Source organism: Branchiostoma floridae, chromosome 6, assembly GCF_000003815.2.
Source record: "Branchiostoma floridae strain S238N-H82 chromosome 6, Bfl_VNyyK, whole genome shotgun sequence".
In the NCBI taxonomy this organism is placed as follows: Eukaryota; Metazoa; Chordata; class Leptocardii; order Amphioxiformes; family Branchiostomatidae; genus Branchiostoma; species Branchiostoma floridae.
In genome coordinates this window covers 15665696-15683068 of record NC_049984.1, presented here as the reverse complement: position 1 = coordinate 15683068, position 17373 = coordinate 15665696, and the positions used below count along the sequence as shown (strand labels likewise).

Below are 17373 nucleotides of genomic sequence, written 5' to 3'. Positions count from 1 at the left end.
TCAACATATAATGCTAAAACCCCATCAAAATGGATTGAAAACGTTCACATGAATGTTTTCTGTAAGAAAATACAAAGTAGTGATGAAATCCGAGTGAAAATAAGCTGGTGATACTTTTCATCATAATATTGTAACTACGCCACCGGGACGTACCGGTCTTCACCGCAGGAGTTGAATTCGAAAGGTGCAGTAATATCAGTGGATGGGACGTACAGATACGGCGATCACAGAGATTTTTTGCCTGCGTGTGCGTCTTGCATTTGACATTAAACACCTCGCTTACTTACTTCGTTGCGTGCGTGCGCTTGCTATTTGCCATTAAACACCATTTATACTATGCATAGGGCATGTTGTGAGTCGATACTCTTCTCAGCGACCACCTGTCCAATTCGATCGCTTTTGGACGTCTTGTGCAGGTTTGACTGTATATAAAATACATCATAATATACATGATGTCAAAATAAGATTCATGGGTATAATCTGTGTATATTTCTAGGTCGGGCCCCGGTTTGGAAATGTGACCTAGGCCTTACTACCGCTGATTTCTGTCTTTAAAATCATGTTTGAAAGTAGCAACAGGGTGAATACATTGAAATAAGAAATGAGGCAAGTTTGTTAAGTTTCACGTGTGGTTTACTACTATTTGATCCTATCAAGGAAATTTTTATTTGTGCAGATGTATTCTAAGTATGTATAATTCTTGTTAACCTACATGTCGATTGCAGTACGTCAGCTTGTCGCCAGGAGGCATCAGTGAAAAACATCAACATCACTAAGAAAACATTATTTCAAATCTACTCTAGTACTCTATCATATTTACATTCAATACTGACTTTAGATTAACTATCAAAGTCCAGGAAACACATCATTAAGTCAAACATATCAGAGATGCCACTTACCTTTAGTTAGAATTCCACCCAACAGTCATGCCAAACCACACACTAAAAGCCCGTTTCACGGATATTTTGCGTTTTGGTGTCATTTGGAGTCCTTCAAGATCTTTTAGGTCAGATTGTGGTATGAAATACCGGAGAAAGCACCAGCCGAAATGACCTAACAGATTTTGACAGCTCGCCATTTTCAAAACTGGCGCCAGTGGGTCAAAGGTTGTACAATGATGCCACATGGCGGATTATTTAAGCACTGCAGAATAAAATATCGCGGCGCGGTCAATGAGCGCACGTACCCGTTTCTACGATTACAGCATATGTTAGCATAAATGTACTGTCCAAAAGCCATTTTGTCTCCGTTTTTGCCACAAACTACGTACCAACACAAAAAATATAAAGTCAATCTATCAAGCCATAAATTGTGCTGTATGAAAATGAACTCTTCTAGTTTGTCAAAAATTTACAGCCGATTTTGTTTATGTTCTGTTAAGGCGAAAAACATTTTCTCGAACAAAGAAGCTTGTTGAAAATGACTCGTCTTCCGTGTATATAATGAAACGGTATATAACAAGTCCGTTAGTGTAATAAAACTAACTGCCTCTCGAGATTTCATATTCACCACTTGTGGTACTTACGTGTTGTTATGGCGTTATAAACACTATGAAATGGAGACTTTTGATTGGTCGACATCATATTGTTATAATAATGTTTTAGGGTCATGTTTTAACTTGAAAATCTGTCTCAAAATGTTACTATTCTATTTATTTCAACACATTACTTGACCTAAATGTTAGAAACGTTTGAATGGTAAAAATGACGAAAACCGCTGTAGATATTACAAACTGTCTTGATGTCACGACTAATACAATTAAAGATTCTTTAGATGTTACAAAAGTTTCTAAATGTTACAAACTCAACCCGTTTTAAATGATCTATACGGCCTTGATGCAATTGAAATATGTTACAAAATGTTTTAATGTTACCCTTTTTGTCTTTATGGTACAAACTGTTGTAAATGTTGCAAACCGATGTAAATATCAAAAATTCTTGAAGATATTAAAATATAAACTGATCTGAATGACGTTAGATCTACGCTACACCGTTAGTTTCACCAATGGATTTGCACACTATCCCAATTATCCGTAATAATAAAAAAAAATTAAATTTTCTAAACATGGTTACTTCTAGATTAAAATCAGTTTGGAATTCTAAACCTCTCTATATCAAACGTAGCCTCTATTCGGCTCGATCAGGCTCCATGTTAAAGATGTCCAAATACAGAGATAACATTCTAGATGAGCTTGCTAGCTGAGGAGTACAGTTTGCGAACTAGGTGGAGCCAGGTAGAAGCTACGCCACCATTAAGGTGGTATCTCACTGCACTTGGGGCACCGGTGTGGTACTGCGAGGTTCGAGAGATTACTCAACGAACTTCAGAGATACAGGACGAATTTACATACATTTTGTGTATTCTATAGTCTTCTAAGTCATACGTTTACGTATTATGCAATATCACAATTTATAAAAAAGTCAACGAAAATAGCAAAACAGTGCCGCAGTGAACGAACCCCGCAGTGCCGCACCGGTGCCCCTAAGTGCAGTGGGTAACTTTAGTTGTTGTCAGCCGAAAACCTCACAATGGGAATCGAAATGATCAATCCGCACACATACAAGATGAGACACAGACGGTCCAGGACCCTGGCAAGCTTGGAGTAGTCCGTCTTGGCAGGCTCGTCTTCCGTCGCCTCGGACGGTTTAGAGGTTCCGAATGTCTCGACGGCATTGCTGAGATTGTTGACGGACTCCTTGAGAGACAGCAAGACTTCAAGAAGGTGGTTTGGCTCGGCTTGGGATGATTTACTAATGGCAATAAGAGAATATAAAGCTTTGCATTGAAGGATTTCTTTTTCTAATACGTGAGAATGTTCGCTTTATACACACGTGAAAACATTAACTTTCTTTTAGGTATGTGGCATGGACATATTGGGGCAAAGAGGCCTCTAGAAAAGGAACGCAAGCTAAAAATTGAACGATAATATTAATGCACAAGTGTACAGACAAATAAAGTGACATTACTGGAATGTCAGCATGAAAGGTATTTGGATTATACTAGAGTCGCAACAATGATTCATCTTGTCCATCCCAAAACAACTCAAGACTTCGTTAATTTTATGTTTTTGTACGTACTGTCAATGGCCATTAGGATAATATGTTGAAAAACATAACAGTAATATAGCCAATGCAAACCACATACCTTTTTTTAACTTATAGACATGAACAAAAAGGAGTAAAGCTATCATAGTGGTACTCTCGTCATGTTGTGTCAAGATGGCGACAAGATGGCGACCAAGCCTACCTGTCATTTCCCATCATTCCTTTCGCCATCTCAAAGTCGTCCACTTTCAGGACAGTGTGACCTTGTGTTGGCTTGGTCAGGTCCCCCAGGAGCACCAGGCGGGCGACATACCGGAGAAACACCTTCTTCAAGATGGGAGGGAGGTCTTTATCCTGCAGAGAACAAAACTTATCCTTTATTGAACATAAAAAGCGAGTCCGTCTTTATTTCTTCAACATCGACGAGCATGCGTGTGTGTTTGCTTGCTTGTTTGTTTGTTTGTTTGTGTTTATGCATGTTTGCGTGTGTCTGTGTGTGTGTGTGTGTATTAATACAATAATTACATATCAATATCCCTCATACAGATTATCGTGTATCATTCTGCTTGGTTATATGCAATAATATACAATCACATGTAACTTTATATGACTAGGTAGATTGTTCAGACATATGTGCATTGCATATGACAAAACTATAAGCACCACAATGTTAGAATTTTTCACTAGGTGGCTTTGTAGCAAACGAAGTGTTTTATCACTATAAACACCACAACGGCAAGACAGTAACAATGTCATCATATAGCCTATTAAAACTGACACGGGCATGCTTAGGCATCAAAATCCGTCAACCGTGGCTTTTGCAGTAGATTTACAATATTTTGATGTTTTCTCCTGTCATTCAACACAAACTTTTTTTTACCTCGAATTTTCAGTCACTTATTCGTCGCAAAAATGCTTGTGTTGAATGACAATGAAAAAATCATACCAACACAGAAGAGCTTTCATGCTAAGATAGACAAATAGTACGTCATCCTCCTGAGCGATATCCAATGCGGGTTAAAGATTGGCCAATCCATCCTGGTTGTACTGATGAGTCTCACCTTTGAGCTGATCCTGATGACTATCACGGTCACGATCAGGAAAAATCCCATCATGCACATGTACACCACGATCAGCAGCGCTATGAGATGGAACAAGTACAATCATTTTGCCATAGTTGCATGCCACATTTCTATTTTCGAAGGCGTTGCAATACAAATACACAAATTCGTTGGATATTCTTTCATCATCAGACATATAAGGTAATATTTTGACTATTGAAACGATTCTGTTTAAATTTGGAACCGTAAGCAAGTCGCAGCTCTTACCTACTGCAGGCATGGAGCCCTTGGCCGGCAGTACCTCCGTAATGAAAACCAGAGACACCACCATGGACAACAGGATCGTCATCCCGAAGGATAGACGATCTCCCTATCGAAAACATGGTTGCATAATTATACATCTATAGAACTCTAGCAAAATTGAAGATACGTGTACATGTTTTGTTGTACTTAATACATCAAAACTTGAGGAGGAGTAAAATCCACACATCGTAAATGGGAACATTGGCTTTATAATCTCGTTACATCTTGTGGTCAGAACATGTAGAACAAAATTTCTCTCATCTAGGCCTGACTATTCTCCAAGCAGAACAGCCGGAGCCAAATCTCTAAACACGTCAAAACAGCAGTTGGAACCGAACCTCTGCTTGGAGAGAGAGAGAGTGGTTATGACAACAAGCCAGGTAATACACATTATAATTCCGTTGGTATTCAGCTCCCGCTAGGTCGTCCGTTTGTTTAATTGTTTGTTTGTTTGTTTGTTTGTTTGTTTGTTTGTTTGTTTGTTTGTTTGTTTGTTTGTTTGTTTGATTTCAACGCACCTTTTCAATGGGCAGCACGAAGGTGATGCACATGAGCAGAGACAGAATGATGACAGGGAACAGCGTGGTACAGAAGTGGAACGTTGGGATGCGGTCAAACTTCATGTTGATGCAACCACTACCAAATACGCCCTCGTTCACAGCAATCTAGTAGAGAATAAAAAAAAGGAAATTGAGTCTTCTTCATCTGACAATTCCTATTTTGTAACGATGCTTACAAAGCTGATAATCATAATGTTATCAAGTACTACCTGATGAAAGTGGAACAAAACCTTGTTTTAGGTATCGATGAACAACACATACCGTCCATCGCGCGTTCCACTGGTCCGCCACGTCCACAGACTCTTCCCCACATGCCATGAAATTTTCTATGTGAGTATTGTGTTCAGTAGCATTTCTGTTGTCATTCCTTTTCGGGCAGTGAAACCTTTCCACACGAGTGTTCGCTCCCAGGCACACAGGGCACTCCATGGTGTCAAAAGGAAACAATGCCGGCTCTGTAAAACATATGCATCTCAGTATCAGTAATCCTCCCCTCTCCTTATGTGTCTATTTATCAATGTGAATAATCTAGCTGATTATCAATAATTTCATCTCGTTGGAGAATCATAGGATGACAAATTTCTATATCAACCAGGATCTATAGTGTGTCAAGTTTTGGACCGCAGTGTTTATATACCAAATAATGTTAACTATCTTATCCATTGTAGCCGGACAATATTCATTGACTATTATCATTCTCGTATGTATGACAAGACATTGACGCATGACGATTGTTTACGTTTGGCACCGCATTGCCAGCAGCGACACCTAGGTCTGCAGTTTATTTATTTATTTATTCAAATTGCAACAAGGGCAATACAATGTGGACACATAGGCAGCATATGCTGATGTCGTGACCACATACATACATATACAATACAAATCATGACGCTGCACAACAATGGCATAATCAAAAACTAACAACATATCTAACATGTTAATCTAAAATCAGTCTACAATCTTATTTGCAATATACAATTCGAGTCATAAATGCTTCATATCACAAAAATAGTTTGTTCACAAGTTCGGAGATCAGAGGTCATCTGGAGGAAAGGCTATGTACAAACAATGTTGGAACTTCCACGGGCGACATCGCATATCTAAATAGCAAAGTACAGGGGGAACGACTGGAAGTAGCTAAAACCGTCTTGTTGACAAGATGTAAGTATGAAAAGCGGTCGAAAGACTTCTGTTTGTATTGTCGTCGTGACCCGGAGACCCGTTGAGTAGGAGGGTAGTGGAGAGGGGACGTTCCACGAGACGATGCACAGCTGTTGTGAGTGACTGTCGTGCCGCTGTGTACAGTGAGCAATGAAGGAGGAAGTGTGCAACCGTCTCCGATGTTGCACCACAGGCGCATCTCCGAGTGGTGATGGTGAACTTGGCCAGCGTGGAATTCAGCTGACACCAGCCAAGACGGAGTCTGGTAGCAAGGATGTTGCTGCGGCGTTCACCAAACCTACGGTACTTCTGGTGATGACGGGCTGACAGCATGTGGTTTCTGCACTTCCGTTTGAACAGGTTAAAGGAGGTGGCTTCCTTCACTTCCTTCGGTAGACTGTTCCACAAACGAGTGGTGTACGGGACAAAGCTATTCTTGTATGTGTTTGTTCTGGAGTGGGGAACATGCAAGTGTGTGTCGTTCCGAAGGCGTACATTTAGTTGTCTTTGACTGTTCCTAGTGGTGGGGATTAACGGCTGGAGATGAGGTGGAACAGAACCTGATGTCAGTTTGTACATAATCAGTAGTCTGTTGTGATCTCTCCTGGCTGCGAGGGTATCCCACTCTAGTTCGTCCAGTAATTTGGCATATGGTGTGCGCACCATCGCACCTGAGACAAGACGTCCCGCATGATACTGAACTTGTTCAAGAGACTTGCTGGCAGTGGTACCGATGTTGCTTAAAAGGATGGAAGCATATTCTAGCTTCGTGCGCACGAGGGTGTTGTAGGCAGTCTCCATGGCTTCACGAGGAAGCTTACTTTGGAGTTTGCTAAGCAGTCCTAGGACTTTCTTTGACTTGCTGGAGACCACTTCTGCGTGTTCCTTCCAGCGTAGTGAGAAGTGTAACGTAAGCCCTAGGTGGGTGTAACAGGTCACCTCTTCAACGAGCTCACCTGCTAAGTAAATGGGGGGTAGTTTGACTTTGCTTTGGAGTGCCTTAATGCACATGACCTTACACTTGTCGGGGTGTAACTGGAGCCCCCAGTCGTGGAACCAGTTGGAGACGAGGCGCAAGTCGGCATTGGTTGTGTTGGCGACCTCGAAGGCCGTGCGTCCAGAGTTATACAGTGAGGTGTCATCAGCGAAACAGTTTATGCTGGATTTGCAGGGAAGCTCTTGAATGTCGTTCAGGTAGATCAAGAACAGCAACGGTCCAAGAATGCTTCCCTGTGGGACGCCAGCTGTTGTAGACCCCCATGAAGATCCCACGCCGTTGATAATCACACGTTGTTTCCGACCCGATAAGTAGTCGGAGAACCAGTTGGAGAGCGGGCCTTGGACTCCGTATCGCGACAGTTTGTAGATAAGGCCGTCGTGCCATACACTGTCGAAAGCGCGTCGCACGTCCAGGAATACCGCGGCGGTACAAGCAACATTTGGGTCATCTATGGACTTTGCCCAGTCATCAAGTAAACGTAGTAATTGTAGTACAGTCCCGTCACCCTTCTTGAAGCCAGATTGTTTAGGGTTGAGTAAGCCGTTGTCCATGAGGTACGTGTAAAGTCTGTTGTGCACCAGTCTCTCCAGGACTTTGACGACCGTAGGCAGCAGGGCAATGGGCCTGTAGTTGTACGGGTCTGTCTTGTCCCCCTTCTTATGGACTGGTGAGATGTTAGACTGTTTCCACTCTGCAGGAAGGCGTCCGGTCGCGAGTGAGAAGTTGAATAACTCGCAGAGGGATGAACTGATTACTGGCGCTGCTTCCTTGAGAAGGCGGTTGGGTATACAGTCTGGACCGGGAGCTTTGTTGATGCGGAGATCAGATAGGACGTTGTAGACCTCCTCTACCGACAGCTGTATGGAGCTGAGTTCATTGTTTGTGAACATCGGAAGTCTCTTAGTGTAGCCTGACATGGCTGAGGACCAGTTCGCTTTGCCTAATTCCGACCTGAAACGGTCGAAGTCTGCTCTGGCATACTGCCAGATATGCCTTTTGGCACTGCTGTTGGGAAAATACATGTTAAGTTGACAGACTACGACCGAGTGGTCGGATGTGCCAATAGGCGCTAACATGAACATCTTATTGATTCTAGCTGGATCGGAAAGAATAAGTAGGTCAAGGACACTATTACTAGTAGGTGTGACTCTTGTATACTGGTGCTGAGCCTGATACAGTCCAAACCTTTCAACAATATCAGCCAAAGAGAGTCCGTTGTTGTCGGTAAAAGCCCCGCCCCAGTCCGTGTTGTGACAATTAAAGTCACCAGTTATGATGATCTGTTTCTTTTCAGTAGCTGCCCTGGAGACACTCCATTCGAACTGTTCAAAGAAAATGTCAGTGGTGGAAGGAGGTCTGTAGATACAGGCAATAAGAAGTTTCTGTCCGGCAATCGATGTTTCAATCCAGAGGTCTTGCCATTGGCTGCTACCTGCCTCTAGGTCTGGTTTGTGCTTACATGCCAGGGTATCACTGACGAGTAAGGCAACGCCACCCCCGATCTGTCCACTGCGGTCTTTCCTGAACATAGTTGAGAATCCTGAGATGTCAATGTCACTGTCCTGGATCGACTCATTAAGCCAAGTTTCGGTAAGTCCAAGGACAGAAATGTTTTCTTTATGCAGATGATGTTCCAGTTCATTTAGTTTTGCAGCGCCTTGGTCTGAATTTGGGTTGAGGCTTCGTACGTTTGTTGTCGCCACGGTCAGCTGATGCTGAGGGCCGGGATTCGGGCAGATGTCTCCGGCGAGAAGTAACAGACAAAAGTGCACAACCAGTACCAAAAACTTCATATTGCAACTTCCTTGGCTAAGTCCAGGCTAGCGTGGCTAAAATCCAGGTGTTGGTATGGACTCTGGGGTACAGTAACTTGTTACACACATGTAAATCTAGATCTATTGCCCACTGACTTAATTTGCATATCAATACTATGGAAGCAAGCTTCCAGCAGTTCATTGAAAAAAAAGCGTATCTAAGGTGCGTATCTAAGTCAACAATTAAGCAAAAATACACGATCAAATATACACACTATGTACAAGACAGGAAATTTCAAAAGCTCGCAACTAGGACGAGCAAAGAATAGTAAACTGACTAGTCGTACTCACGGCACTAGCGCTATGGCGGGCCGCCCTCCCCTTCAAGCTTCTCCCGGCAAACCAGACATTCAATTTCAGCTTTTACCAACAGGTCTACACATGTGAAGGCAAAGACTAGACTCAAACATGCCTCAGTAAGTTTTGAGACAGAGATGAGTCCACAGTTTATGAGTTTGAGATGAAAAAAAGGCTGGTTACCGCTGAGACCTTGGAAGGGTGGCTTCCCGAAGAGCTGACCTCTGACCTCTCTTCTGCAGTTTAGGATAGAACCAGTTAGTATTGCCGTCAGAGGGGTGGCAGGCGGTAATCAAAACGTCGCCTGCTGATTGTACATACATCCTAGTTGTGTAATGAAGAACCTTGTACGTATTCGTATCAAGCATGTGCGTAATACTATGTACATGACATGATGTATATGTATGTGCCTTGTAAGCATGAACAATTTACGTATCAAGCGTGACCATATACTCGCTACGCAGTTACACATAGTTATTCGCTTTCAGACAACAATTCTTATTTGAGAGAACTTACCGAGATCGCATGTTGTCGTGAGTAGATCAATGATGTCCCACTCCACTAGCCCATCACTGCTGACTGTCACGGGAGCATCGGGGAAGTCACTGAATTTAGCGTCGCCGCTGTAGTAATCAACATAGTCATTGTTGGTAATGTTTTAGATCTTTCTCGTTATCAGAGACTTAAGAGATTTAAGCAGCCAAAGTACAGCTATGGACATACGTTTTATCAATCGTGAAATTTATGAATGAAACCTGGGTCAAGAAGAGACTATTTTTCCTGGTGGCATCAATAAGCATGGTGACAGTGTAGCGCAACGACTAGAGCGTTGGAATCGGAGTCAGTAGGACCCGAGTTCGATACTCGCTCTGCCCCTGCCCCCATGACGGTGGAGTGACGCCCACTGAGCCTCACGGCTAATCTGTCTAAAGGTGCCAAAAACACCTATGGATTTGGTTCCGCCCGTGTGTCAACATTTGCACATTTGCCACTAAGACCCGTATTTTTTTACCATCAAGCATTGTTTTTTTGTCTCAATGAAAAAATCTATGGAGCAAATTACTAGTATTCAAATCATGTGTCTGTAATGAGAGAAAAGACGGATATTCACTTTCGTTGTAGAAAGACTTTGGGGATCCACACATCCTTCGTGGTCACAACAAGCTCAGAGACTCCACCGTACTTGGTGGGGGTCCAAAAAAGACGGTTGTCCCTCCATCGCTAGAAGAAACGCAAAACAGTTAACAACGTTAACAACATTCACAATAGGTACTGTGTGACACATTTCATGTTACCATGAAAAGGCTATATGACGAGAGCAACATTTTGCGAAAGCATTGTTTATACACTATGTCGCATTTGCCTCACTTATTATTTTTCTTTACTTTTATACATTTTGATAATATATGAATAAGACTGTGTCAAAGCAAAGAAGTTAAAGTGTAAAACAGCCAAAACACTTACCAGCCTGAAAGCGATCGATGCGAACATGTTCTCGTTCTTTTCGTCCTGAAACAGCAGAAAAATGTTAAAACATCTCATAGTAAAAGCATCGCAAATTGCACATAGCATAACGTCCTTGTCATGAACTGTGGCAACTGCAATACGAAGAGGGAACGCTAGATGTCGCACTTACAGCGTCGATTATCTCCACCACTGCAGCTTCGAAGATCACGTTGACCTGATTCCGACTGGGTGCCAGCTGTGGGGAGTACCGTTCTGAAGCAAGCAGAGTATTGGCAAGCTGCAGCCTGTGGTCAACTGCATAGTAAACGGCAGAAGAGTTCGTTATGGGTCCTTCACAAGTTATACTGTGTACGTAATTATAGAGAGTTGCAATTCAAGAAATTGCTTTTCAAAATAACCTATGACCTATATATACTTTCTATCAGAGACATGTAAATTTATAGCAAATTAAAGCATTAAGTATTGAAGCGAAACAATAGTTGATATCTACCTTAGCATCAATAGAATGAACTGGTAGATAAGAAACAACATTAGAGCATTTAACTGAAGAAACAGGTTACTTGTCAAAGTCACTAATTCGTGTGGACCGTATGGAAGTCATGTCGAGGTAGATTCTGTCATGTAACTGTTTCTAATACTTCCCTCGTGCTGTATATCTAATTGATCGGGGGAAATGGTAACGTAGGATCCATGTTAGAAACTCATAAACTATACTACTAAAGACAAACTCACCAGTACACCGTAGATATTCCTTGTTCCATGTTCCATCTCCTGCACATGTTATCGACATGTCGTCATCCTCTATGACGTAGCCTACATCACAGCTGATGGAGACGCTCTCTCCTACCCTGTAGAAATTTTGCACCGGACTTCTGCTCCCAGATTCCACAACAGGGGGAAGTCCGCAGCCAGGAACTGGAAAAGACGTGAGAATAAGGCTAGTAGTAGTTCAATGTGAATATGCGTATGTACAGCGTATTGCAATGGAAGTTATATGTCAAAGTTGAAGGAAAATCGTCACTAATTCGACGTTGGGAATTCTGGAAGTCCAATCGTAAGGGGTCGCTTTTTGCGGTTACCGAAGGGTTCGCTACGCGTTAGCGGTAACCCCCAGGGTGAGCCTTCTTTCGATAATAGAAAAGTAGCAAAGTAATTTTGGGCACCCAAACCATTTTTTACCTTCTACCCAGATGTTTTCCTATGATATAAAAGTGTTGAAAGTAACGCACACTTTGTTGGGAATTCCGGAAGTCCAATCGTAAGGGGTCGCTTTTTGCGCCTAAAAACCCTCATGGTGTCTTGGAATGGACTCTAAAGTAAAGAACTCACCAGATTAGCAAAAACTAATGAACACTGCTCCGAGTAATTTTGGACTAAACACTTCGGACAAATGTTTCTAGCCTTATCATAGCCCTGTATGTGGACAGGAAGGACGAAAAACTTACCATCGCAAGGCTTCAAACCACATGGCGTTGGGAGTGGGTATTCTTCGCCATCAAAGACGGTTCTCACAAAACAGAAGGGTTCTTGATAAAAAAAGCCTGTAAAACACAGACAGGCAAAATCAAACAGACAGTAAAAAAATAATGCATTTTAAAAGGTAACTATAAAAACACACGGTTTAAAAAGTATAGAATTTCAAGAAAGGGGGAAGAATACTGACCCAGCCCTAAATTTCGGCAGTAGTTCTCACGCTTATCAACCCAGTCCAAGTGGGACTTGAATTGTCCAAACAATGGCTCAAGCACATTAGTCCAATTAAGGCACGTCTTCCCGCTTCCCTCCGGTAGAGTTCCCACGCCTCTGTAGTTTTCTCCATTACCGTAGTAGCAATCTGAAGTAGAATGCAAATATCGATGTTACCATCGTTGGTACTCATGCACAATATTCTTTTAAAAGTGTTATTGTTTTGACTGACACTTGCCTCGAGCACCAAATAGAAAACACTACTGCTATAGATCATTATAATTACTACAACTACTTCTTCTACTATACTACTACTACTACTTCTACTACCACCCCCACCAATACTACTACTACTGCTGATGCTGCTGCTGCCTCGAGCACCAAATAGAAAAGACTAACTACTGCCTCGAGCACGGACTACAGAAGACAACTACTACACAAACTGCTATACTGGTATCAGACTACACAAAGAACGACGTAAGTCTTTCAAGTTGATCAGTTTCAGATACGTGTGTTCCGTTGCTTTCACTATACCTTCGGGAGGTTCCAAGTTGACGCATCCAGTGATAGGAAGACTCTCACAGTCGATGTCTGTTGATGAGCATGACGACTTTACCTCTCTGCACCATGACTGACAGGGCAGTTCATTTCTAATATAAGGATGCAAAGGTTTAGTCTTCGCAATGTAGGTTTCTGATGTATTTGAACTGGAACATTTGCTGCTTTCAAATTCTATTATGTTCAATGCCTTTCTGATTGACGAAGAAGAACTTTCTGATTGACTGAGGGAGCAAGTGAGTGGGTGGGTGAGTAGCTAGTGAGTGAGCGAGCGAGCGAATCAGTGGGTGAGTGAGTGAGTGAGTGAGTGAGTGAGTGAGTGGGTGAGCGAGTGAGCGAGCGAGTGAGCGAGTGAGCGAGTGAGCGAGTGAGTGAGTGAGTGATCGACTGAGCTTTTACGAAAAGGTATTTCGTAACATGCCAATCTAATATCTGTAACTATATACCATCATGCCTTTTCATTCGTGAAAAGTTACTATCCGGTCCCACCATTGAACACATACATCTATCTTTATCTATTAGTTCAACCAGGAGTGTACACTAAGGTCGAAGCTTAGACCTGCTTTTAAGTTACCTTGTTGTATACCGAGGCATCAAGAGTGAACATAGAAATGGCTGGATTTGCGGATGGCACGAACGGTCAACAGTCGTCATCTCCTGCCATTGCCGTGACGTCAGGATCTCCGAAACACTTCCGTGGCCATAGAAGTTGGGGATCGCAACCGAGTCGAAGTCCAGGTCTTTACAATAGTTATAAAACTCATCGGGGACGTCGAAAGGAACAAAGTTGACACTTCCCATGGCGCCGGCAGGCATTATTTCTGAAGAATGATGGCACAACAGTTAACTAAAGTAAATTGTATTTTCATGCCCCATAATTGGGTCTACTGCAGTGCGATAGATGCAAATCTATAAACAAGAAAGCTATGTTATGTTTATTAAACATGTGCATATTCGTATACAGATGTTTTATAAATAAAATTAAATTTAGCTATATTAATAAAATATGTGTATACGAATATACAGACATTACATATCCAAACAAATCCAATTAATACCAGTGGAATTGAAAGACTAGCTTATTGAATGCGCACCAGTCATGTTATCATCGTGCAAGACGGCATTTTCAGAATGATGGAATAAGGGGAAGCAGCAATCCAACACTATTGAAGACTGTAAAAGATACATTACATGCATAACTGGATGGGCCGACTACTCTCTCTTTGCGGCCAGGGGCTAAACAGCGAGAAGCAAGGGTCTGGAGCGGTTGCCATTCGGTGCTAACTCAGACGACCTCAATACGACAGCAATTTGCTCCAAATGCGGCCATACGACCATATTCTGAACCACTCACACCAAGCTGATTGTACTATGTAGGTGATATCCTATATCGGTAATATCCCCAGGGAACCCAAAAAACTGATGTGAGCGTGCTTTCTTTCACATCTTCTAGTTGCAGACTTTCCTTTAAATTTGGAAAATGGACAAAAATTATGCATGTCCCGATGTCACCCATAAACTCGAATCACTGACAAGATCTTACAACAACAGAGTATATCATTGGATGAAAATCCTTTACCTAATGCCGGTGCATCGCTAGCCCAGTATCTTGCAGAGAAGCCAGACCTTGATACAGTAGCATCTGACACAAAAGCTACAGACAAGACGGTGGAGCTGGATTCTACCTCTGGGGGTAGCACCTTCCCACAGAACTTATCTGAAGAAATGAAAGAAAATATTTAATTTTGCAGTTCTATGATAATTCAAAACAGCAATGATAGTAAACAATTATAGTACATCAACGGAAGTACTATGATACACTTAAATACATGGTACAGTAAGTGAAATCAAATGAAACACAAGTGATAACTAATTTCATAGTAAATCAAGATCCACTCCACAGTTTAAGGTAAAGTCTATATGGTTTGTGGGTTTTATAAAACATGAAATCAACTTTGAATCGTAAATGTGGAGTGATCTGAAAGAGCCTACCTTTCAAATTGTTGTTATGGTCGTACACCGCGACAAAGTCCCAGCTACAGTTCCGTTTCAGTACCTGGCGCCTTTCCAGATCAAAATGGTCGAACGCCAAGTGCACCGCATCACCATTACCAGCTTCAATCCTCCACTTTATATTCGTCCTATCTGTAACGGAAATTGTCATCAATGAGCGTTTTCGCTGTTCCGAATGCGCATCCGCAAGTAAAGGCCACTGACTTGTAAACAATACTCGTCTCGATCATTGTCTAGATTTGCATAATAATGTCAAGACATTATTTGTTTACGTCTCAGGGGCATTCACCTTTGACATGTTACCCATAATTTCTATCACTGCACATGCGCGTGTTTGGAACGGTGAACGTTTTCATAAATGATTAATGTTACTTCTTAGTGCATTGTTAGTATTTAGAGCCAGAGTGACATGGGTCACACAACCAGACAACGTTGTTCATGAATAGGATCAATTGTTGGAAAAAATAAGATACATTATAAATCGACGGTGGTGTTCTCTGACGTCAATAATTTAAGTGATTGTTGACAAGCTCTATGTTTTTACAATATCATCAAACAACCGAAACAAAAGTTATGAATTCGAAAAGACAATCTTTTAATGCGATCTCGGTATCTGCTGAGCTATGGATAATTACAGAATTGCTATAATCATACATCACTTCGCTAATTCCATCTGAGCGTGAAGTTAAGTTCTGAGCTAACGAAATTGCTTCTTATGGCATTTCCTAAAATGGTAGCATATTAGAAATGCCCTTACTTGGATAGTTCTCTGGAAACCCGGGACTTGTGAGATATCCTTCACGGCCACGTTCGGCCTGCAGGACAATGAACTGGGCTGGCGGGGCAGTGGTGCCCCCTGTCGATCTTGCACTTCGCTGACCGCAAGCAAAGACAACGAAAAGTAGTAGAATCACAAAGAACGCCTCAATACGTTGCCTATCCATCCTCTCTGACCTGTAAAAGGGAAAACCAAATGATGGAGAACAATATTTAACGTCCCCAAAACAATAATGTGGAGCAAGACTTCTACAAAACTACTACATAAACTGTATAGTCCATGGGCCAGAGGAAAAATCGGTACCTCCGAGGTAAACCTATCCCGGTTGTACATCGCAATCTGCAGTACAATCAGTGGCTGCATGGCTTTTGAATGTTCGACCAATGAAAGAGTGTCTGCACAAGGTGGACTGCATGTCCGTGAAATATTTCGATTTTCCATGTCTTTATCTTGCATTGCTATGGTTGACGGAGTGGCGGGACGGGGGGGGGGGGGCGCACGGGTCGGTCTATTCCTCAGGACTCGACATGAAGTCGTTGTCTGCCCTCGGTTAATTTGAATGTCGGTTAGGATTGTGTTTCGGAACTATTGTGGCCTTTCATAGCGGAATAACCGAGCGCAGAAATGTAGACGATATATTGTCCATGTTTCCAACATATTGGAAGGTTCCATATGCATGTGTGATCAATGCATGCGAACCTGTCTCTGAACAACAATGGGTGATCAAGCATGCCCCAGGGCATGCATTTCATGACACGCATGCATGAATATACCTTCTTCTAACTCAAAGCCCATACTATTTGACCTTTAACAGACTAAAATCACCAAATCACTGTAATCATAAGCTACGTTCAGCAGTCATGAAAACACGAGTACTGTTACAACAGATGAATACGTTTGTTGACATTGTTGTCTATGTATTTACGCATGCATGCCAGTAGTAGACGATCGGACAAGCCACTGAAAACTTACCTGGCGTAATGGCTTCCCTGTTGACAGTGTCGTCTCAGCAAACCCACACCTGGTAGCACAAGTACACTGGGCGTCTTGTACTGTCTGTCTGATTCGACGTTTTACGTATACGGGATACAATATGCACTGACTGTTGAAGTTGTGTAGTCTTAGTCAACAGGTACTGATTGTAGACTACATATGGCAGTCACGGGTCGTGTCCCCGGCTGGGAATAGCTCAGGCACACAGACAACACTGGCTATTGTTTACATGGAGAGTGACTGGAAGACAATCGTGCATAGATCTCAACTTCATGATGTTTACTCCTGTCACGCCCAAGTTGAAAGTTTACTCATTTTAAGAGATAAAATGTACTGGAGCATAGCTACACGATCCGTACATACAAAATGCTTGTTGTTTTTCTATAACGGCATTCTATGGGAGGGGTGATTCCTATACACACATTGCTCAAACGTGGGTGTCATGGTGTTAAAATGGGGAGGGGCAATAGTTCACCTTGATGTAACGTTACATGTATTGTGATCTCTGAAACTTGAATTACAATCAAACAACATTGCTTTGTGTTCATTACGACTTCAAAACAGTATTACTAACTTCATTCACATACCTGAAAAGTTAAACGCTAACATATCTGTCTACTTGATTTGCATTACAGTTG

At 42.1% G+C, this 17373-nt stretch overlaps 1 protein-coding gene across 1 annotated transcript; it reads right to left on the bottom strand.

Annotated features, from left to right (window-relative positions):
- Window positions 1-1848: 1848 nt before the first annotated feature.
- LOC118417835 lies at window positions 1849-16811 on the bottom strand. Its single transcript, XM_035823585.1, has 19 exons — window positions 16715-16811; window positions 15722-15918; window positions 14944-15096; window positions 14531-14668; window positions 13526-13772; window positions 12928-13043; window positions 12371-12541; window positions 12153-12248; window positions 11440-11622; window positions 10877-11001; window positions 10705-10749; window positions 10352-10461; window positions 9757-9863; window positions 5230-5423; window positions 4927-5073; window positions 4373-4475; window positions 4106-4185; window positions 3247-3398; window positions 1849-2750 (listed from the first exon to the last, which is right to left on the bottom strand). Exons 2-19 carry the CDS (start codon window positions 15906-15908, stop codon window positions 2501-2503), a joined length of 2604 nt encoding a protein of 867 aa, XP_035679478.1. The 5' UTR covers window positions 15909-15918; window positions 16715-16811; the 3' UTR covers window positions 1849-2500.
- Window positions 16812-17373: the final 562 nt, after the last annotated feature.